The 24,339-nt window shown below is 38.3% G+C and overlaps 1 protein-coding gene across 1 annotated transcript in view; it reads right to left on the bottom strand.

The window, feature by feature from the left end:
* Window positions 1-23,002, bottom strand: part of Hk (Hyperkinetic) — a 377,042-nt gene extending 354,040 nt beyond the window's left edge. Inside the window, exon 1 of the mRNA XM_067149172.2 lies at window positions 22,873-23,002. Within this exon, the coding sequence (XP_067005273.1) occupies window positions 22,873-22,982 (110 nt within the window). The 5' untranslated portion in view covers window positions 22,983-23,002. The remainder of the gene's footprint in view (window positions 1-22,872) is intronic.
* Between the last annotated feature and the right edge of the window lie 1,337 nt (window positions 23,003-24,339).

The following is a 24,339-nucleotide window of genomic DNA, read 5'->3' on the forward strand; positions in this document are numbered from 1 at the left end:
CACGCATGCTGAAAACTGATGTATTTGCTCACCGCGTATATAAAATGACAGGCCTCCGTAAGAAGTAAAGAGGTGTAAGAAATCGTAGACATGAAACTGTGACTTGTCCTAACCCTCCGTTGGTTCGGAGAGAGCGCTGCTGTTATCTTTGTTTTTATATATAAATTCAACAGTCGTTGGACTAAGAAACTGAACCCCTTCCTACCTTCCTTTTGAGGTGTTGTGAACTAACAAATACACGTTGTTATATACAGACTATGGAACAAGTGTTACCAGATAAACGTTTCCAGTGCTGATTCCTTCTGATAAGCGCCGTACTCAGCATTGTTCACATACGAGGGTTGTAAATAAAATTGTGACAAATTAGACATAATTGAGAGTTTATTGTCGTCACCAGTAAAGTTCTATTACATCCCTTCATTATAATCACTGGCGAGTCCTGAACCTTCTGGCAAAAGTGTAGCAGCCGTATATAGCCATCAGCGACGTGGTCTCTGTTAATCACATTGAAGGAGCGTCCTACTGCTCAGAGTAGTGATAGGATATCGGAGAGGTTATTTAAACCAAAGGAACGCATCACTAGGACTCAGGTCAGGAGAATGTGGAGGATATTCCAAGACTTCTCAATTCCACATACGCAATACGGAAGACACTCCTTCCGTAACAAGATTGATTATCCCGCAAGAAATATAGATGTTTTCGCCGCATAGCCGGATGCAAGAGATGCTGAAGGAAACGGCGATAGACGCCGCATTGACGGTTCCACCTTGGGGATCAACATGACTAATTATGACCACTTTCGGCGTCTTATGCCACAGTCAACATGAGCCTCACACGGGCGCCTACAAAGAGGGCGGCCAAGTGAAGCAAGTGGGGGGAAGGGTGGGATGTCTGTCCCATGGAATTCTAAAAACTTTGATATTTGATTACATGAACTCACTGATATAGTTCCTAGAATTGCATTTGGAGAAAAAAAAAAAAAACAAGACCATATTGATGCTGTACACTCTCCACCCTTCTGCTTTGAAAATATTACGAAAGGGAGATTGTTTTCATTCCATCAAATTTGTTTCTAACACCTACAAAATAGGCAGGTTAATGGTGGACTCGAAGTTGTGTAATGAAGTATGGTTTCGTTATCTTTAAAAAAAATATAACAATGTTTTCGATGTCCGTATACCTGTTGAAAATTTATGTGCATAGGCCCTGTGACTTTGCCGAATGGAGCAACTCGGGTGGTCGTGTCGGGATTTATCCCTTCCGTCAAACCACGGACTGTCAACCAGGGATGAATTTCCTGGAAATTTAAAAAAAGTAAGGATTCTTACCCAAGCGTTGGTGTTGTTTAAGAAATTTCGATTTACCTGCCGGAGACAACGTGCACAGCGGAGAGAAGATTTAGCACGCTTTATTGGGTAAAATCTCGGCTTCGATCAGTAATGACAAATGATCGACTTAGCGGTTTTTAAATGCTACAGTATCCAGTCGCAGCTTTATTTGACTGTTGATATCTTGAACATAGCTACGGTAGCTCCAGGTTTAAGTGGTATTTGAACCAAATGGACATGACTTTTCGTTTCAAATATTTCCATACTATGGCTGGGATTTGAACTTTGGCCGCCTCGTTGCGAAGCCAGTGGCTATGCCACTCAGCTATCAGGACGTTCCCTTGACGAAGGACATTACCCACGTCCTCATGTGTGGCTTTCCCACCCGTGCTAGGCAGCCCCTCCTGCAGAAGTTGAACGCATATTATGTATAATAACTCTATTCTTCTTCTTATTATTAATTTCAAACCTCACTTCACAAATGTATAAAAAGCGTTAGCTTACAAATTGATTTATATCACTGACATTATTCGCTTTATGTCTCACTAAGGAATTCTGCAGCTTCCAGAGACGCCGAGGTGTCGGAATTTTGTCCTACAGGCATTTCTTACCTACCAGTAAACCTATCGTTATGAGACTGACGTATTTAAGCACTTTCAAATACCACCGGTCTGGGCCAGGCTCTAACCCGCGAACTTAATCTCGGAATGCCCGCACTCTACCGTCTGAGCCACACAGCCCGGTGTATTATTATTATTATTATTATTATTATTATTATTATTATTATTATTATTATTATTTATTATTATTATTATTTTAACCGCCAGCACTTCTTTAATTACATTTGATTTAACCATGACGCATAAAATGCTAAAAGAGGAACATATTTCCATAAATGTGTATTTGATTTACACTAGGGAGTAATTTTGTCTACATTTTGTCCAACTAAACACACATGCGATACGTTCATTTGTTACGATCACAAAGCGAAAGCAATGTGTTTGGGAGAATGATTAACGCTGGTAACTTCATCACACAATTCCATCCTTTGTTCATAAACTGATGACAAGCATGGATAGCGTAAACAGAGAAAATAGAACATACCTTTTTTGTAGAACGACTAGAATCCGAAGAGCTCTATAGGCCTTTTTTCAAGTGTATCATATCTTCCTTGTCGAACTTCAACATTCTAAGTGCGGACCTGCTGACTTCTTCATTTTTTCAGACTTGAGGTGCGCTTGCCTACAATCCTGTGTAATTATTGAACATGAAGTCAGTGTGGTAATCAGTAAGAGGATTTTGAAGTTGGAGCATTTCTTTCCAGATTATTCGATTAATGTTCAGCGTCACGGGCCTTTGGTTCAAAAGGTCGAAGGTTCAATTCCCGGTATAATCGGTGAATTTAGTCACGTCTGGTTAATTCCACTTCCTCGGGGACTGGGTATTTGTTTCCGTCTCAGTAAATATGCTGGCCTTCTGAGCTCAATTCGGTGGGTCCGATCCCGGCCTAGTCTGATGGTATTTGAAGGTGCTCAAATGTTAGCCTCGTGTCCATTTTCTGGTACATTAAAGAACTCCTGCGGGACAAAATTTCAGCACATCGGCGTCTCTGAAAACCATACAAGCCGTTACAGGGACGTAAATCCAATACAATTATTATTATTATTATTATTATTATTATTATTATTATTATTATTATTATTATTATTATTATTATTATTATTATTATTATTTACCACAACAACAACACGCTACATGAATACATCCATCCACACAGGGTTAATGTCAGGAAAGGCATCCAGCTAAGTCCACTAATGCGATAGGCCTACATTTCACACCCACAAACCCACCAGCATGCGGGCGATAAATCAGATGAAGGAGGCTTGTTTGAACATTTCTAACTAACTGGGGTTAGGACATCGGCTAGCGGCAGCGACCTACATGTTGGTGGTGGGGGGAGGGGGTCAAATTTATTTCTGTTACTTTCAAATTATTGTTTTCGTCTATTAATCATCTGTTGTAAATTAAATACATGATATAGGGTCTTCTGGAATCGAACGTCGTACCTCCTAATAATGAGCTTTCATTATAACGTGTTTATGTTTGCTGGATAACCTGTCAACTCAACCATAACAGTATTCAATTCAGTATGGGAAAGACAATCATATTAACTAATGAGGAATACTATTGTTTTAAAGGGCCTAACTTAAGGATAATCGGCCCCGTGAAGAGAGAAACTTGTAGTGACATTGCATGTGCGCTGGAGATTGTACCTTAGACTCTATACATTTTCTTTAGAAAATATTCTAGGCACTTATTGTCACAAGATATCCTGTAAAGATTAGTGTCCAGGCTGAGTGGCTCAGACGGTTGAGGCGCTGGCCTTCTGACCCCAACTTGACAGGTTCGATCCTGGCTCAGTCCGGTGGTATTTGAAGGTGCTCAAATACGCCAGCCTCGTGTCGGTAGATTTACTGGCATGTAAGAAAAACACCTGCGGGGCTAAATTCCGACACCTCAGCGTCTTCGAAAACATTAAAAGTAGTTAGTGGGACGTTAAGGCACTAACATTATTATTATTAATGTTACGGAGATATCCGTGGTAGTTAGAGGTGAAAGAAGGTGCGGGCTGGAATAGGTCTCAACTACAAAATTAAAGTTAATTTAAAACTTTAACAAAGGTTATATTTTCTTTTCAAAATCAACAATTAACAAAGTATAACAGGTACCAAGTAGCGGATCAACAAATTAACAATTTACACTTTGTTACAAGATTTCTTTTTTTTGCTAGGGGCTTTACGTCGCACCGACACAGATAGATCTTATGGCGACGATGGGATAGGAAAGGCCTAGGAGTTGGAAGGGAGCGGCCGTGGCCTTAATTAAGGTACAGCCCCAGCATTTGCCTGGTGTGAAAATGGGAAACCACGGAAAACCATCTTCAGGGCTGCCGATAGTGGGATTCGAACCTACTATCTCCCGGATGCAAGCTCACAGCCACGCGCCTCTACGCGCACGACCGACTCGCCCGGTGTTACAAGATTTGGGCTTCGAGGCCCAAGTCTAATTTCTGAGCTCGCAGCTCACAATCACAATTGCTAACGGGCAGAAAACCCCTAAGTACAAGGAGCACTTGCTCCTAATTACAATGTTAAGGAAAAGAGCAGACCCGCTCTCAATTTTACAAGCCTATCGAAGGCTACAACAAACTTCATTTCTACCTGCCCTTAAGGCACACAAGGAAACAGGGGTAATTAATACCCAACGTACGGGGCCTTCGCATGAAGAAAAACAAAAACAGGTTAAGAAAATGGCCCAAAATACAAAATGAATGGAGGCGATAACTTGCACTCCTACACCAAGTTTTGTCTAAAACCTATGTGGCGCTAGGCCGATCATACAGGGGCTAATCCCAAGCTAGGGAGGTGACACGTATGAGAAAAACTTTACTACATTAAAGAAGAGAAGAACGGTTATGAAAACGTAGTCGCCTCCTTTTTCAAAAATGAAGGGGAGTTCGAGAGGGTGAAGCACTCTCTATCCCCGCTTTACAGATTTGTAATTTATAGATAGACAGAAAAGAATTTACATTTAAAAAAAGGTAGGTTACATACTAAAGGTTTCGAACCCTCCCCGAGAGTTAAACTGCTGAGCTAGCAAGAAATGAAGATGTTAACAGGCCATTACCTTGTAGATGAACTGCTGCTTGAAGAAAGAGGCGCTTCCCGCCCCCTGCTACATATTCACACACTAAGAAAGATGTTATTGAAGTGGCCCCGAGACAAAAAATCAGCAGTTTATATACCCTCGTGGAACATTCGAGACCTTTCAGGAATGAGTAGACACACCCTTTCGCTTTTATTGGATAGCTGAAAGTTACACATCAACATTGAGAAAGAAAGACACTATTGGTCAGAAATTAATTACAAAAATTAGTTATTGATTAAATTCAAAACAGGTGGAAAGAAAGGATAACTGTTGCCAACCCCCAAACCACAGAACAAAATTTAGTAAAAACAAAACTTATGAATGCTAAATTTCTTCAAGAAAGTTCATTCCATTACACCAGAGTGCGTTATCAAAGTTTTGGTAGAGACATCTGTTAGAGAATGTCCAAACTTCTTGATACGGAGCAAACAAACACAAATCAAAATAGACACAGTTCAGAACACTTCAAAATTACCAAATTTACAGTAGTGACATCTTCCGAGAAACCGTTGAGTTAATACAGTTTGTTAAAGTTGAGGCTTTCTCCTGTAGAGAAGTTTCAACTGGCGCAATATTTGAATTCGCGGCGTGGAGGTGTACCGCCCGGTACAATTATTATTATTATTATTATTATTATTATTATTATTATTATTATTATTATTATTAATATAAAGATTAATGAGAGATTAATATGGCACTTATTTTAAAATTAAGTAGCCAATAGGGTAGACAACACTGACTGATTTCGAGGCCACTTCGTCAAAATGTAATAGAAGAGAAAAATTCATAGATTTTGATTTAAGACTGGATTTCACTTTGCCAGTCGATGTGCTCCATTCATGATCTGTATAGCAGCAACACATGTTTGAACACGGCAATAATATTGTATGATCTAGGCTTAAGGATACGTCGTTTGAGTTGAACGGGGTTGATAATCGTCTGGTTTTGGCTCCCAACAGAACAGTTAACACCATTCTTTTTGAGCTGACTTCACCTGGGCGCCTTGCTCATCAGCTTTAACGTTTTCGATTTTATCACCAGGCTACGTCAATGCAGTCATAACCCCGGTCATAACTGAATTCAGCTAGAGTGGAATATGTTATTCTCGGAACAGGAAAGTGACTAACCGATTGTGTTACCTTGATCGGCAAACCCAGACCTCTGTGCAGAGGTCTTAGAACTCAGAGATTTCGAACTCTTTCTTCGGACGGGAATTTCCTGTACTTAAGTGAACACAATGTGGACGTCACAGTTCCTTTAATGTATAATATGACACTTATTTTAAAATCAAGTAGCCAATAGGGTAGATAACACGGACTAATTTCGAGGCCACTTTCATTTATTGTGTAAGATCATAGCTCACTTCGTATATCGTTTAATATATACTTCATATAGTTCACTTAATACACTTACTGTAGACTTTATAGTTCATTTTATGTGTACCTCGTAGTTCACTTAATAGTTCATTTAATGTATACCTCATAGCACATTCAATAGTTCATTTAATGTATACCTCATAATCCTTTTAATAGTTCGTATAATGTGTACCTCATATTTAAATTAATACGGATTTCATGATTTATTTCATGTGTATTTCATAGTTCACTAAATAATTCGTTTAATGTGTACCTCGTAGTTCAGTTAATAGTTCATTTAATATGTACCTCATAGTTCACCTGGTGTGAACTTAATAGTTCACTTAATGTGTACCTCACACTTTATTTGATGTGAAATTTATAGTTCATTTTCTGCAGACTTCATAGTAAATTTACTATACACCTCACTTAATATCCACCTTACAATTAATTTTCTATACATTTTAGTGTTTATTTAATGTGTATGTCATAGGTCATTTAATGTGTATCTTATAGTTCATTTAAGGTAGACTTCATAATTCATTTGATGTACATCTGGTAGTTCGTTTACATGTCAACGTGAATGCCATGGTCTATGAATTTCCCTTCTTCAAAAATGAACAACTACAATTGGAATGGAATTCGTGATCTTAAGAACAAAAATTCATTTACAATCCATTTTTCGCTCGCCGGCGCCGATAGAGAACAGGATAAGCAAGTACATGTCGGATACTGAAGGACGATGTATGTGGAATAGATCTCAAGATATTGATAAAATGTATGCATTCACCACCAGCAGGTAGATTCAGGAATGAATCAATGAATAATGAATGAAGGGAGGGAAGTGAGGCGGCATGCATGAATAAATAAAGGGATGAGGGAGACTGGGGATGTACAGAATGAATAAATGAAGGGATCTTGGAAGCAGGCCAAGACAGGAGGAATGCTACCCCCCAATGAGAGTGGAGCACCTCTCTGCCGACGAATGAACTTCTGAAATCCACCGGAAACTGGAGTAATAAGTTTATGAGAAGACTTGAGATTCTTGTCATATTGATGAAGTGAAGAGATTATGAGAAAGCAGAGTGGATATACTTTCTATTGTACGTGTAATAACCTGCCTTTATAAATTTATATTACCTCCACGATCCATGAGAGAACTTTGATGTAAGTAGAATATTCTTCTTGAGGAAAGGAAGAACTGGAAATCATGAATATAACAGGCTATTACTTCGTATCACTTTTGAATCAATTGTAGCAATAATAGTAATAATAATAATAATAATAATAATAATAATAATAATAATAATAATAATAATAATAATAATAAAAAATAATATTTCTTTCTTAATCAGTTTACCCCCCAGGGTTGGTTTTTCCGTTGGAATTGGCGAGGGATCCCACCTCTACCACCTCAAGGGCAGTGTCCTGGAGCGTCAGACTTTGGGTCAGGGGATACAAATGGGAAGGAGGACCAGTACCTCTCCCAGGCAGTCTCCAAGATTGGATGGGATAGACAAGGAAAAGGGAAAGAAGCGGCCGTTGCCTTAAGTTAGGTACCATTCCGGCATTTGCATGGAGGAGAAGTGGGAAATGACGCTAAACCACTTGGAGGATGGCTGAGGAGGAAATAAAACCCTCTATACTCAGATGACACCCCCCCCCCCGAGGTTGAGTGGACCCCGTTGAAGTCCTCGTACTACTTTTCAAATTTCGTGGCAGAGCCGGGAATCGAACCCGGGCATCCGGGGGTGGCAGCTGATCACTCCAACCACTCCACTGCAGAGGCGAATAATAATAATAATAATAATATAATAATAATAATAATAATAATTGTACCGGGCGGTACACCTCCACGCCGCTAATTTAAAATGTGCGCCAGTTGAAACTCCTCTGCTGGAGGAAGTCTGAACTTTATCGACGGTATTAATTTTCAAGTTTCTCAGAAGATGTCACTACTTGGAAAGTTTGGAGTTTTTGAACTGTGCCACTTTTGATGTATTTTTGTTTTACCGGTAGTAAGAAGTGTGAACTTTCTCTTCTAGAGGACACTACTGAAAAACTACAATGGTGCACCCTAGTGCGATGTGAAAGAACTGTTTTTTGGAGAAATTTTTATTTCAAAAGTTTGTTTCTTGTTAAATTTCTTTCTGTTATTGTTTAAGTTGGCTGTATACCCCTCTCTTTCCCCTTGTTTTGTATTTAGCCAATTCCGAATTTCTTTAATTAATTTCTGACCAATCTGATGTATCTTCCCCCAACTTGAATATGTTGCTGTACCCTAGCCAATAAAGTGATTGTGGGCGGGTGTTCTCTTCCCTAAAACGCCTCGAACTTTCCGCGAGAGTATATAAACTGCTGATTTTTGGGTCTCTGCGCCACTTCTGTACCATCTGTCAGTGTGTAAAGTACATAGCAGGGGGCGGGAAGCGCCTCTTTCTTCGGCAGCGGTCAACAACAAGGTAATGGCCGATTAATAACTTCTTTCTTTGCTAGCTCAGCGGTTTAACTCTCGGGGCGGGTCCGAAGCTTTTCCATAATGTAACCTTCCTTAAAATGTAAAGACCATTGGTATCTATTCTATCTTTAAACTGCATATCGGGATAGAGAGTGCTTAACCCTCTCGAGCTCCCACTCATATTGTTTTGAGGTGAACTTATTTTTTCTCAACCTATTCTTCTTTAACGTAATGTAAATTGTTTCTTTCTTAAGTCACCTCTTTAGTATGGGATTAGCCCTTGTATTAACGGCCTAGTGCCAAGTAGGTTTTAAACAAAGCGTATTAGGAGCGCAAGTTCGCCTCCTCTCAAATTGTTATTTTAGAGGTCATGTAATTAATCTTTTCTCACTTAATAGACCTCAGTAGGTTGGGTATTTTACCCCTGTGTCTATGTCCTGAGAGGACAACTTGAAGGTGGAGTTTGGTGTGGCCTTTTGAGAGGCTTAAAGTTTGAGAGCGAGCGGCTCTTTCTTGAAAATTGAGTGTTGTATGCCTCGAGGAGGCTTTTCTGTGTAATTTGGAGCAAGTGCTCCTGAGCATGAATGGGGTTGTCTGCCCCTCTGTTAAAACTTATTTTGGAGTAAGGTTGGGCTGATTGCCCAAGAATTGTGAAGTTGGGGCGCGAAGCCCAAATCCGGTAAATATTGTAACTACATTTTGTTGCCTTGCTACTCTGTACCTGCCATGCTTGTTATTTCTTTATTTTGAAAAGAAAATATAACCTTGTTAATTTTACATGAACTCTAATTCCGTAGCTTGAGACCCGTTCACACCCGCACCTTCTTTCGCCTCTAACTACCGCAAAAACACGGTAACAATAATAATAATAATAATCTGTCTGTCAATTCACCAGTACGGAAGCTAGTTAGATCCTTAAATAACACCACCCAAGGATATGCCCCCTTTCCTAAACATAGTTACCTCAATCCTGAGGATCGTCACCTCTGAGGGAATTTCTGTGTATACATTTCCAACCTTCGTAGTCGCCTGCCAGATTAGTTGTTGCGTCTGTAGACACAGCCGGAGCAAATGTAGCATTCTCCGAAGTTCCATTCTCGTTCATGGTTGTGACGGTATGGAAGCTTCCAAAGTATGGGTGGTGCTGAGTAATGACATTAGGAGCGCAACTAATGTGTCCATGAGTGTTACGAAATGTACTGGTCTTGCTGCAATACCACTTTCTGGCTCTGTGAGAAAAGCAATGGCGAAATACCTCGCTCTTCATCCAGTCAAGCATGCCTCATTTTGGCGCCGGCGTCGGCTTTTGTAGTTTCAATGTAACTGCATAACCTTTAGTGGTGCTATTTGAGAATCCAACCAGCTGATGATTTGACAGAAAATTGAGGGATATCCTGAATGCATGATCGATGCAGTATTTCCAAAGACCTCATCGAAGTTCCCTATTCCGAGGGATATTTCCTATAACTGCGTGCTTTTCGAGACTACCTTCTTCACATTGCTTGATGTAACTAAAGAATTCTCCATTTCTTTGTTGCCAAAGTACCGAAGTGCCAAATCTCCTTTAGGTTAGACTCACTGGTGTCCAAGGGATGAGAAGCAATCTTCTTCAGCATCACATCTCAGTTGAATTAATCTTTCTCAAATCTGCAGCTCATAAGGTTGACTCGGCACCGCAGAGGAGTTATGAAACACTAGAGTCTGGACTAATCTCATCCTCAGCTTTACTGACATGGAGTGATCTTTCCAAGTATGAAATTGTTGAGTCATACATTTGACCGTGTCGATTCTTCTCCTAATCTTCACTTCGCAGCAGTTGTTGCTCTTTACAAAAGCACCAAGATGCCACGTATCAGAAACTGTTCATATTTGCCTGAGGCCATTGATGGATTCCTTTTTTCCGGCTCTATGAACTATAATAGTTTTTGTCTTTTGTATGTTGATGTATGAACCCTAGTTGACAATTAATTTTTGAGATGGTCCAGAAGTTCTCCCATTTCTGTCTCATCCACAGCAATGAGTACGTGATCTTCGCGTATTTGAGATATTCTGGCACCAACAAAATATCAAACAGTCCATCCAGAGGTTATGCGGTTGTAGGCAAATAGAAAGAATCGAGGTAAAATAGAGGAGTGAGCTAGTTTGCCATTGCTTTGCTCTCTTAGCCAGGAACTGCTACCACAGCACGAGTTACATTTTGAGTACCACAGTTCATAACATCCAGACGCACTAGTTGTGCCCTAGGTATCATTACTTTGCGCCAGCTATACCTTGGTAGGATCCATACTTTTACAGCCCGTATTCTCACCCTGAGGCGTTGCAGCTTTCTTTTTCAGGCACACACGTAAAGGAAGTGAGCTGTATTACCATTTTAACTACTTACCCGCCCTTCTGCCATTCTTAAATATCTGACAATACCGGGAATCAAGCCCGGACCACCGAGGATGGCAGCTAATAGTGCTAACCGTTACGCTACGGAGGCAGAAGTTACAGCTATGAATGAGAATGGTACTTCGTTTGAAGCTAGACCTACATTTTCATCTAGTATGTGCTAAGTGAAAGATGCAAAATTACTCCATTCAACAAGAAATAGGCTTATTTACAGGCAAATAATAACAGTATTCCAAGCGGGTTGACTACGTGGTACAGCTGGTTTATGTCCGGCTCCATGGCTAAATGGTTAGCGTGCTGGCCTTTGGTCACAGAGGTCCCGGGTTCGATTCCCGGCAGGGTCGGGAATTTTAACCATCATTGGTTAATTTCACTGGCACTGGGGCTGGGTGTATGTGTCGTCTTCATCATCATTTCATCCTCATCACGACGCGCAGGTCACCTACGGGTGTCAAATCGAAAGACCTGCACCTGGCGAGCCGAACATGTCCTCGGACACTCCCGGCACTAAAAGCCATACGCCATTTCCATTTTTCCATCACCACTATTCAAACACCACTATTTGCTGCCCTGTAGACAGTTTGCCGTGGTTTTCTATGTTCACGCCCGGTTAAGACCACGGCCGCTACTTGCCTAGCTGTTTCTTTTTCTAGCGTCTTGGTTGTTTAAAAAATATACGGCATAATTTCGGGGTTGGATTCCTCAAATATAGAAAAGGAAAAGGGTGTATATATATTTGGCTTTACGTCGCTCTTATAAGGTGAAAAGTTCGATTCTGTAGAATAATGAGCGAAAATAAAATAGTAAAATTGTATTTTCATGTTCTGTTATTAAATCAGCTTAATAATGTATGAAATATATTTATATCCTGACAAATAATTTATCATATTTCGTGATTTAATGTTTTGGAAGAATGAAAAATGAAATTCCCATTTAAAATAGCAACTATTTGCTATTTTATTAACCATATGTAGCTAATAGTTCGGTATTCTGACTCCTCGTGGTCAACTGTTGATACTACTTTTCCAAGATAAGAACTTGCAGTATATTTTTAGACTTAAAACGATCAAAACACTTACCTCTTTTTTTTTACAATTGACTTTACATCGCATCAATACAGATAGGTCTTACGGCGACGATGGGATAGAAAATGCCTAGAAGTGCAAAGGAAGTGGCCGTGCCCTTAATTAAGATACAGCCCGAGCATTTTACTGGTGTGAAAAAAGGAAACCACGGAAAAACATCTGCAGACGGGGGTTCGAACCCACCATCTTTCCGATGCAAGCTCACAGCTGCACGACCCCAACCGCCCGGCCAAAGGTGTATATAAACTTGGGTCCTCACGTATTGAGGGCTACATTACATGTATTACCTTCCAAGAGGTGTTAAAAAGCCCACCTCCTGCCGTACTGCAGTCTTATGCTTGACGTCGCATGGAATTACGAATACACTCGAATATGTCCGGTGTTGTACGATCTTTTTGAAAGGACCGTACAGTTATACCAGGAAGTGGTGCTTCATCCTCCACAGCAGTCGCATACACAAAATACTTCGCGTAACTCCAAACAAAGAAGTTCAGTGGGTTGAGATCAGGTGATCGTGTAGGCCGGACCCATGTTTCTATAGTTTTTTTCCTTCTCTATACGTGAGTAATCTAACTCTGAAATTATGCCGTGTATTTTCGACACATTTTGTATATCTGAATGAGTTAGCACGACATTAAGTCGCCAGAAACAACAACAACAACAACAACAACATAATAATAATAATAATAATAATAATAATAATAGGAATATGGCGGGCGAGTGAAGCTGTTTCTAATCATGGTTTCAGCGATTCGAATCCCGGCCAACGCCTATGGGATTTGTTGAATGAGAAGTAACATCCCAATGGTTTGAATTCCGTGTAAAACTGGAAGTCTTATGGCTGCGATCGCAATACTGACTGTCACGTAAAATTTAAAAATTGATTACAAGAATATTTTTAGTAAGAGCAAGTGAAAGGTATTCTTACATATCTGCGAGCAGATATTCAAGTGATAGTGGACAGGAGAGGCGGAGATACGTGTTTGTATTTGCCTTGATCTTAGCAGACTATGTTTCTTCCCATCGATGAGATGGTAAAATATGCAGGACCTTCTTTTAGAGTTCTCGGCCGACTTGAGCTATCAGAAACTCAAAGAAAAATGTTACTATTTCTTTTGACAGTATTCAAACGTCTGGCTGAATATTTCTCGAAAAACTGCTTCGTCGTAATAAACTTCATATTCCTATCAAGCTTTAGATGTTCCATAAGGTGCGAGTAAGTATAAGAAATTTAGACTATTTTATAGGTAAATGCCCTGCATAATTCCTTATAATAATTGCCTCTTCATGTTAACTTGGCCAAATTTAATCTGTGAATGTAGTTGGATTCTTGCATTTTACAAGCGTTGTTATAAGTAATGAAAACGCCTTAAATATTAAAATTAAGAAGTTTACTGGACTAGAATTAAGAGATCTTTATGGAAATGGGAAATATTTTATAAGGGCATCTAATTCAGGCCGTAAATTTTTTTTTGCTACGATCTGAGTTGAGTGGGTTGTGTGGTGTATGTATGTATGTATGTATGTATGTATGTATGTATGTATGTATGTATGTATGTGTGAGTACTCATCCCGAAGGTTCGTTGAATCCTCAACAGCTCCACCAAAAGCTGTCATAAATGGCCAGCGCATCACTGAAAATGTGTACTAGAGAGAAAAATAGATCGAGGGAGTGTGTATGTTTCGCATTAGTTTCCTCATTGAGCCAGAAGTTATTACATATGTCCATTGAAATGCACACATCATCATACCCTATGAGCGACATTTTTACATCATTTATCACTGGGTATGGCTGCATGAGGAATGGCACTAATATTATCGTTCAGACCTCAACACATTGTCAAAGTCAAGGATGCCTAAGACAGGTCAACGTAGCAAATTTTTTCTATTCCACACCAGAAGATGTAACTTAGTACATTGTAATCACTACGTATCGACAGAAAAGGCAGGGCTTTTAAGGTAAGAGGTGGTGAAAGTCCGTTCGGTTCAACAAGAAGGACGTGGACTGGATTCCTCATCTGGACGTGTAGGAGTTTAGGAATGTGAGTGCGACTTCTGGTGAGATTTGGCCCTTGGTTTTAATAAGCTCACGTTAGGGATGAGTGAAATGGTTACTTCTTAAAGGCAAATACCAATGGATATAGAGCTAAGCTAATTTGTGCCATATACTTGCATTTTTAGTTTTTTAAAACTTAATTAACTTCATATCACTGAATAATAGTTGTGATGATTAGGTATACATTACAATAAAAATGACGTTAGTAAATAATTGCGATCAAAGTAATTCAGCAAGAAAACTCAAAGAAGCAAAAACTGCATTACAAACCTAACTCCATAGTATAAGCTGCAATACTTCTCATGATAAAGATACTGTGACCTTATCGGTCATGTACATATTTATTTATTAATTATTTGGCAGTGAAAAACCTTTGTAAAGCTCCCTCGTACTTGTTACAAAAAGTTGCATTTGGTTGCACATGCTTACACAACCTTTGTAACCTGCTAAACACCACTCCGTCTTAACTAAAAGGATACACAGATAGAGAGAGAGGGAAGAAAATCTCAAGCCAGAAAAATCGATAATGATACCGTCACCCGTTGAAAAAATGGCCGAACACGATGTTGCCAGCTCGCGAATCGCATTATTATGATGAGATTTCGAGACATGCATAATATTTAATATGGGAAACCTCGGGATGTGATATGATTTAATTATAGACATCTGCCAAAATTCTAATTCTTTATAATATATTAACGTGTGGAAGAATACGCAATCGTTGCATTATATAACAAGCTAAGCGTCCCTTGTACGCAGCACCTTCATGGAAGACATTGTTGGGGCATTATTTTGATAATTAATTTTGAATAAATGGCCGAACATTTCAGGGTCCGCACATAACCAGACTACTTAAGAATCTGAGTCACACGTTTGAGTGTATTACCGATGTCATACGACACGTGGAACTATTAATTACAAAAAAGTAGTGGGGACTATCCATTGTCTCTTGCATGGAAGGGGGAAAGTTTATAAAAGGAATCAGATGATGACAACAGTATCCACTTCACGCGAAGGATCCAAAGCAGAACCACGGTTTGATGGTGTTCTGATCTATTTAGTGTTTCAGACTGTAAATGTACAGTTTATATCTTCGAGAATATTGTAATTGTTTACAAATAATAGTATTTAAAAACAGGTTGAAGTTATGTGATCGCAAGAACGGTATAATTGTAACTTTTTAAGTGATGCAACAAGTATTAATTTCATTATAGTGCTATTAATTGTATTTTTTGTGTTAAAGTGACGCAACAAATCTTAATCTCATAAAAACTGTTATAAGTGTAGAAGATAACCATTGGAATATGAACGTGCTCAGCGGGAGTAGCAACGGACGTGAACCCGTGACCAACGTTAACACCATGGAAGCTTAAAAGGAAAGAATAAGGGTCTTACCCGGGACCCGAACCTTGGATTGTTACGACATGATGATAAGTACTAAAATGAAATAATTTTTTAATAAATGCGCGGTTATTCATTATGCAGATCACGTAAATTAGGTTAGACATGTAAATTGCATGTATTTTTTTAATTAAAAAGAGAACTTGTGAGTGGTCTTCATATTCATTTGTGTTCATTTCATGGAATTTATAGTCTACTCCATGGGCTTAAATATATATATATATAATTAACGTAATGCATGTATTTGACGTGATGATAAAATATTAGTTAGTCAGAGTGCTTAGATTAGGTAAATGTAATAGATAGTGGATTTGGTTTTGGCACTGAGCCAAGCCGTAATTTTGTATAATTTATTTACGTGATATCCAAGCTTATTATGATAATGCATGGTGATTATGCTTGTAAAAATGGATTATCGACTGTTAACATTAGGATAGCAAGGCACTCTTATTTTTCATGTAATTCGCATGATGATATATTTGTAGATGGCTGTATTAATTATATGCGTAACTTGTGACATGCCTAGACATCGAACAGACGCCTTCCTATTGAGATTAGCGTTTTCCTTTAATGTCGAATAATTTCCCTTTCTGAATATGAGAATATCCTTATGGATATGTTTAAAATCCATATTTGATTTTATTGATTTGATTTTAAAATGTAGGAAAAACCTAGGCTGTATTCTGTAATCGGATGGAATCGAAGCTGGTCATTCTGAGTTGATGGATGTGAATATGAGACAATGAACAGTGGATTGATATTGTATTATATAATTGTGGCAGGACAGTGAATTTATAAGCCAGTGGAGCTTTGGAAATATGATATGAGAATACATAATGAAATAAGATTATTTAACAAATATGTGTTCCAAGGGAAACGATTTGCTTTCACCTTGAGATGTTGAAAGGATATTTCTGCCACACCGAGCCATTATTAGCCGGGCTTTGACGTCCAGAGATTTACGATAAGGGGAGAGTGAAGAAGGTTTGTCCCTTTTAAAGGATTACCGTATGCTGTATTGTTCGAGCTATTCCGCTTAGAATGAAGGCCGTGCGACACCGATTATTGTTTAAAGGGTTCTTTGACTTTTTCATGTATGATCTTATAACAATATTTAACTAACTGGAACGCCAGTATTTTCATTTATTTGTTGACCATATGATTAATTAAGAAAGGCAGTTTTTTTAGTCCCGTTTGTCGATGCTATCTTGGATATCATTGGTTCGAGTTCTGAGGCAACCATGGATTTTTTTGTTGTCACATTTTTTTTATATACAGCCAATTGCATGTGTATATTGTTATTGTTTATTTTCATATTGTGTACATATGTTCTTTTTTTTATACATTCTTTTAGTCGTGTTTCACTCTTTATGTGGATGACAAATCGAGTTTTATTTTCGTAATTTTTGTCATTGGATTCATTGGGATGTGGGTTCGATTTCTGGACCCGACATCAGTCATTTTATTTTGATTATGATTATATCGACTAGCATTCATTTATTCTTTGTTTATTTTTGTAATATAATTAATTTAGCTAGGTGACCACTTCAAGTTATCTTCAATTTAATTTGTTGTATAAATAATTGCTTCTTCTGATAGTGAAGAAAGTTATTAATGATAACCGTCGCATTTACAAGGATATTTCTGATTTTTTTTAAAAGTATGTTATACAAATTATAATGTAATATTTATCATCATGTCGGGAAGAAGAAAGAGGTAAAGGAGAAATAAATTTTTTTTTGACACTTTACAATTTGTATTTAGTCCATTGGACATTGCATATTCAACATTGATATACTATAAATATTCAGGATCAACCTTTAATTAATTTGATTTATCAAGGCTCAATAAATAGGTATTTAAACTTTTGTCTGCCTGTCATTTTGCCGAATAACATTGTATCCCAGGTTTCCTTCCGTTCATTTATGCCTTTAAGCTAGTTATGTGATTTTTTTTTTGATCTTCTGCCGCGAACGCACCATGGCCTTGGGAGGTCGGTGGTTTGATTCTTTGGAACGGAAGGGTTCCTTCCTGATGAGGTGGCATTTGACTCTAGACTAAAAAGGTCCCTTTCCATCAGGCGCTTTGGCGTATGGTGCTATATGGCGGTATCCCGATTTTTTAGGGATTATCATGCAGTCATTTGGTTCTATGCGGCAAATGGCGTGGGGTGGAAAGGTAGCAATACCAACAAGAAAAATGACATATTCCCTATAAATTATACGGTTTTGTAGGTCAGTTAATTTTGGAAGTGTTGAGGTTTCAATAGGAGAAAACCGGTTTATTGTCTTTAGCTTAACTTGCTGAACGAAATAAACCATCTTTCAAGAACATATTTGTGTAAAATGAATTTATTAAGGAATTTCGAAATGCTTTTTTAATGAAAATAAATAGGTTGGAACCCCACGGCTGGCAGCCCTGAAGATGGTTTTTCGTAGTTTCTCATTTTCACACCAGGCAAATGCTGAAGCTGTACCTTAATTAGGTCCACGGCCACTTCCTTCCCACTCCTAGTCCTTTCCCGTCCCGTCGTCTCCATAAGACCTATCTGTATTGATGCGATGTAAAGTCAATTGTAAAAAAAAAGAGGTAAGTGTTTTGATCGTTTTAAGTCTAAAAATATACTGCAAGTTCTTATCTTGGAAAAGTAGTATCAACAGTTGACACGGTGATAGCGTCATACGTCATAACTCCCGAGAGAAATGCACAGTAACGTTGAAGATGGTGTTTTGTTATCGTATTCATCAAGTCAGTGTGGTGTAAAAGTTTCAAATGAAGTTATAACCCATTTAAGGGTGTAATAGTGTGAAATTTTCATATTTTCTTAACCCGTCTTCTTCCTTTCACCGTGCTTGGTGGTTAACAAATTCTGCGTCAAGAACTTACATTTACACATGTGACTGCAGATATTACAACAGCGTACTGTTAGTTACGTTTCTTTACGCATCATAGACAGTTCGGATGCCCAATTATGTTTCAGACCTCTAATAAACTGTAACTCAGTAGTTAAAAGTTCTAAAAGTAATCCCCTGAATAACTAATGAAGTGCATTAAAGGAAAATTTGTGTATTTCAATTCGGTGATGGTTTTGCAAGTGTAAAGAGCATCCAGACTGCTATTTTTTTAATTATTTTAGTAAAATATAGGAGACCTTAATTTTCAGCAGATTAAATTTGGTAGCCCAATAACTCCGAACTTGAGGTACTAAATGCATACTTGAAGTATTTAAGCATACCTGTAAACACATAAAAGAGTTTAAAAGGAAAGTATAAATAGTGCTCTTATAAGGTGAAAAGTTCGATTCTGTAGAATAATGAGCGAAAATAAAATAGTAAAATTGTATTTTCATGTTCTGTTATTAAATCAGCTTAATAACGTATGAAATATATTTATATCCTGACAAATAATTTATCATATTTCGTGATTTAATGTTTTGGAAGAATGAAAAATGAAATTCCCATTTAAAATAGCAACTATTTGCTATTTTATTAACCATATGTAGCTAATTGTTCGGTATTCTGAATCCTCGTGGTCAACTAAAATTTATTTCCCCTTGATATTCTGCCTATGTTATGCTTGGTACGAGTTCGAGCTTGTGCCTATTGTGGACATATTCATTGACTAAAAGGCTACTCTGATTTGAGGGCTACCGAACAAGTTGGCCGTGCTGTTAGAGTCGCGCAGCTGTGAGCTTACATTCGGGAGAAAATGGGTTCGAACTCCACTATCGACAGCCCTGAAGATGGTTTTCCGTGGTTTACAATTTTCAAATCAGATTAATGCTGGGACTTACCTTAAGTAAGGCTACGGCCGCTTCCTTCCCACCCCTAGCCCTTCCTATCCCATCGTCGCCAAAGACCTATGTGTGTCGGTGTGAAGTAAAGCAAATAAAAATGAATTGAGGGCTATTTTAGAATACATAACTAACTCATATCACAGACTGAAGACTGTAAGGTCTGCAGTGCTACAATATCAGAAGAAAAAACTTTCAGATTACAGTTGCAGTGTTTAACTTTTTCTTTCGCCCCCCCCCCCTCTCTCTCTCTCTGTGTGTGTGTGTGTGTGTGTATTCTATAAGAACTCAGAACTATTAAAATTACGAAATTTAAGTACACTGTTATGGAATACTTCATACGTGCATGTATTCTTTGGTCTGTTACCTTAAACCAATTAATTAAAAAAAGTGACTCATGAATACTTTTACATTATGTTGCAGAAAAAATCTATGAGAATTATTGTGAGTTCCTAATAATAGCACAGTAATTCATGTAGAGATAGTACTGTATGGCTTCAGAGGGTCACTCATAGAGTAGATTATTGTTCACATGTTATGTGTTGGTTTCAGATTGTAGGAAAAAATATATCTGGATGAGAGATTAAATTCATATAAGGAAAGTAAAAGGACTTTTGTTCGTACACCAGGACGGTTGAAATTTAACAGTTAAAATCAAGTTCAATATATGTGAGATTTTAGAAATGGAAAGTCACGTACAGTTGGTTCGGATTCATGTACAACTTTGCGTCTCGTGTATTGTGTCTTAAGATTAATATCCCATAAGGACTAGTTGTATATTTATATGGTGTTGGCGACGGATATTGCAAATATCATGGACAGCGAAGAGAACAAAACCAACTCCGTCATCCAGGAAGTAAAATTTGAGAGCTGTCTCTATAATCCTTATAATATACCGGTAATCTTTGGCCACATTATGAGAAGGAAGAATTAATTGTCGAACAAAATGTTAACGGTAAAAGGTTACGAGGACGACCCACAATATGATGGGTCGATCGGGTTCGTGACATTTATGGGTTACCATAAAATATTACCGCTTGGAAAGCAGAGGATCGTCAGGAATTGCACCAGCTCGTAAATACTTCAACGAAGTCTTAGGGTCACGATACTCCGATGCGAGTGAAACTACCAGAGATTTGTTTGTTTGTTTATTTATTTGCTTATTTTTTAAAACTGAACAGTTTCAAATGCCAGTTGTTGCTGATAATATCCAAATATTTAACAACACACGCGTTTCCTGAACTCGGACAGTTTGTGCCCAGTTATTACCCATGATCCTTAAACACCCCGAGTTCTACACTATTTTCTATAAATGAGTACATTCCAGCATAAACTAATCATCTACAGTATTTAAAAGGTTAACGTTTGTTAAAAGTTGCTTAAGTGTTTAATTTGATATTTTTTAAAGCTTGATATAAAGCATCAACTATTAAAATTATCTCTCTCATTCTATTTTGATAGATGGTTATACGTATACAGTGTATATCATAATTAATAACTCAAATTGAAACAGCTGTAAGTACAGGATACTAGAAGCAAAACAGTCTTAGTAAATATGGGTCCGCAAACGAACCATTTGCGAGATAATTTAGAATTTGTGGTTACTAGCCACCACTCTTTCGATTGCGTGTGAACGCTATCCTTGTTAGGAAAAGGTACCAATACATCATTAAGAACAGTTACTAGATATTTTGGTAGATGCGCATTTGCTTTTAATGAACAAGTAAACAGTCTCAGTACGTTACAGTTAAAATAACAGTACAGTGCACTTGCTCGTAATTAAAGGAAATGTTCAAAATGTTGACTGTTTTCTTGTTCACTTAAAACAACTGAACTTCCACCAAAGTATTCTAAATGTAGTATTAGTACCTTTTCCCTTACTAGGATGACGTTTACACAGAAAGGCAGTGGCTGCTAGTAAGTAGAAATTCTAAACGATCTCACAAACGGCTCGTTTGCGGATGCATGTTTACTAAGACCTTTTTGTTTCTAGTATTGTGTATTTACAGCTGTTTCAATTTGAGCTATTAATTATGATGCACCTTGTATATATAAATCATAATCTACTATGTGAGGAATTATAAATGCCCGCAAATCCCTCTGAACTGTAATTCTTCAAATCTTTATGATTTGTCAATGAAACCTTAAACGCTAGTTAAATAATTGCAACCTTCAAACCTGTAAGTCAGGTAGAAAGGATACTGCTGTATGTAAATGAATCAAAGGATACTTGGCCTTCTCTTTGTCAGATAACTTTATTAAGGATATTCTATCCAGGATTTACTTCAAAACATTTTCGAAGGCATCGGTGAAAATTATAAACAATCTTTTAAAAACTCATCTTGGTTTAGGCTGCATTATTTCTCAGAGAATTTCTACATTACAGTACCGTGCAATTTATTAGTTTTCTACTATATTTTAGGTCTGTAAATGCATGAGAAATATAAAGTTTTAAGTTGTCATGTCACATTGTAAGTGCACTTTTGATTCTGATTCAGGTATTATTAGCTACAGACAAACCTAACGTATGATACTGTAATTGATTAATAATATATAATATGGTCTAATATACAATTTTTGGTTATTGATCATCTGAAGCATTATATACGTACTAATTTATTGAGCTGTTCATTTTTTCTATAACGAGATTATTTCTAGACGACAAATATCTGTTCAACTTTAAGTATAAGTTAAATTCTATGCCCGTAAAGTTCTTGATGTTCGCAGTATGTTCAAAAATTAATTATCGAATGTATTAGAGGCGAGAGCTCATTGTGTTTGCACTGTAGAACTCGTTCTAATGAGAGAGTTGAGTTGAAGAATCCAGGGAAGAAATATTATTCATAACAATTTCAAATGGGTTTTTCATTAGGTTTCTTGTACAGTAACACGATCCCAATATTGGTTTCTTAATATCAATCAGAACTGAAAACTGGGTTCCCGATAAAGGTATTTTCTCCACGGTAAGAGGAGGGTTTCAAATTTATTTTACGTTCTCCTACCAAGAACGAACACATTATTGATGTATCTATATCGACTACATTGAATATTTTGATTGGAATGAACGAAAATACTGTAATTGTCGCTTTAGTTATCTGGACCTAACCTCAATAAATCCATTGTAATGTCACTACGTGAAGAAGTTGTTATAACCTCACAGGTCGTTACCAAGGTAATTCCACTGTGCACTAATATATTGGGGAAGACATGAACTACAGATACATCTACATTATTTGAACAGCTGCTAACTACAAATAGACCACGTGACTACGGATCCAATATGGCGAGGGATCTTACCGGTAGATGGTTGGTAGCGGAAAGGATTCTTCCTCTTCGTTGTTATTGTTGCTGTCATTGTTGTTGGCATTGCTGTTGCCGAAGTTACAGATGACGATTGATGACGACATGATTGCCAACTTCAAAGAAATAAAACCTGTCACACACTTACAGTCTCACTTCTTGACAATAAACGCTTTAGTTCCTTCATTCGGTCAAAGAATTCGAAACGTTACTTCGACTGTTGAAAATATTAAATTTATGTAATGTTTTAACTTTCGTAATAGTAATAATAAGCGTAAAAACAGCACTCCATTGGTCGATATAAAAAAATCCATAAATATGCTAGGATGCTAAAAATATTTTAAGCGAACAGTTGAGCATCGAGAAATAGTGGGCCACTCGCGAATGGGTCGTTGTCTGGAACAGAACAGCGCCCTCGGACGAACACTTCGCTAACTGCCTCGAAAACGAACTACACTAGCCATAATTAAGTTCTACTGTGATACCCGTTTTCCTTCTACAGCATATTAAAGTTTGCACTACCTAAAATCGATGGCTTATTATGAAGCTTCGGACTTAAAACTTTTCCGTAAATATCTCACTAACTAGCACTACTATCTGTAGTGAGTGAAGGGTTCAAGTTATTGTCGTCTAGCACGCTAACGTAAGGATCACTAATGTTCTCGTCATGTGGCTCCTACTGCCAGTGCAAGCCCGTCGGCTTCTGGCAACAGCCTGCACGCTGTCTGCCGGGGCTGCCGGGCCGTGCCGATTCGCTCCCTCAGACCAGACCAGGCCAGACGTGACCGAGCCGTGCCGATACGCGGCCAGGGTCTGATCCGCAGAGGGAGGGTAGGCTACTGGGTACAGCGAGCAGGTCAGGTAGAATGCAGTAGGGAGGAACTACTATACTAGTAAATTAATGATTTACTGCCCTTGTTTTCATTGCAGTAGTGACTGATTTTCTTTCTAAAAAAGCTTGTTAAGGGTAAAATGAAATCATGCTTCCTATTCCTGTTCTGCAAGTAGATAATGGATTGACATTACACCAGTAAATATACTTGTTCCTGACTGCTTCAGTATTGTAATATATAACAAACTACATAAATGAACATATTAGTTTCTGACAACAACATCAATGTCCGTCTCTGTGGTGTCGTGGTTAGTGTGATTAGCTGCCACACCTGCAGCGTCGGGTTCGATTCCCGGCTCTGCCACGGAATTTCAAAAGTGGTACGAGGGCTGGAACGGGGTCCACTCAGCCTCAGGAGGTCAACTTAGTAAGGGGGGGGGGGGCGTCGATTTTCACCTCAACTATCCTCGAAGTGGTTGTTCGTGGTTTCCCACTTCTCCTCCAGGGAAATGCCGGGAGTACCTAACTTAAGGCCACGGTCGCTTCCTTCCCACTTCCCTGTCTATCCCTTTCAATATTCTCCCCTCCTCCCACGAGACCCCTGCGCAGTATAGCAAGTGAGGCCACCTGGG

Source organism: Anabrus simplex, chromosome 6, assembly GCF_040414725.1.
Source record: "Anabrus simplex isolate iqAnaSimp1 chromosome 6, ASM4041472v1, whole genome shotgun sequence".
NCBI classification, from domain to species: domain Eukaryota; kingdom Metazoa; phylum Arthropoda; class Insecta; order Orthoptera; family Tettigoniidae; genus Anabrus; species Anabrus simplex.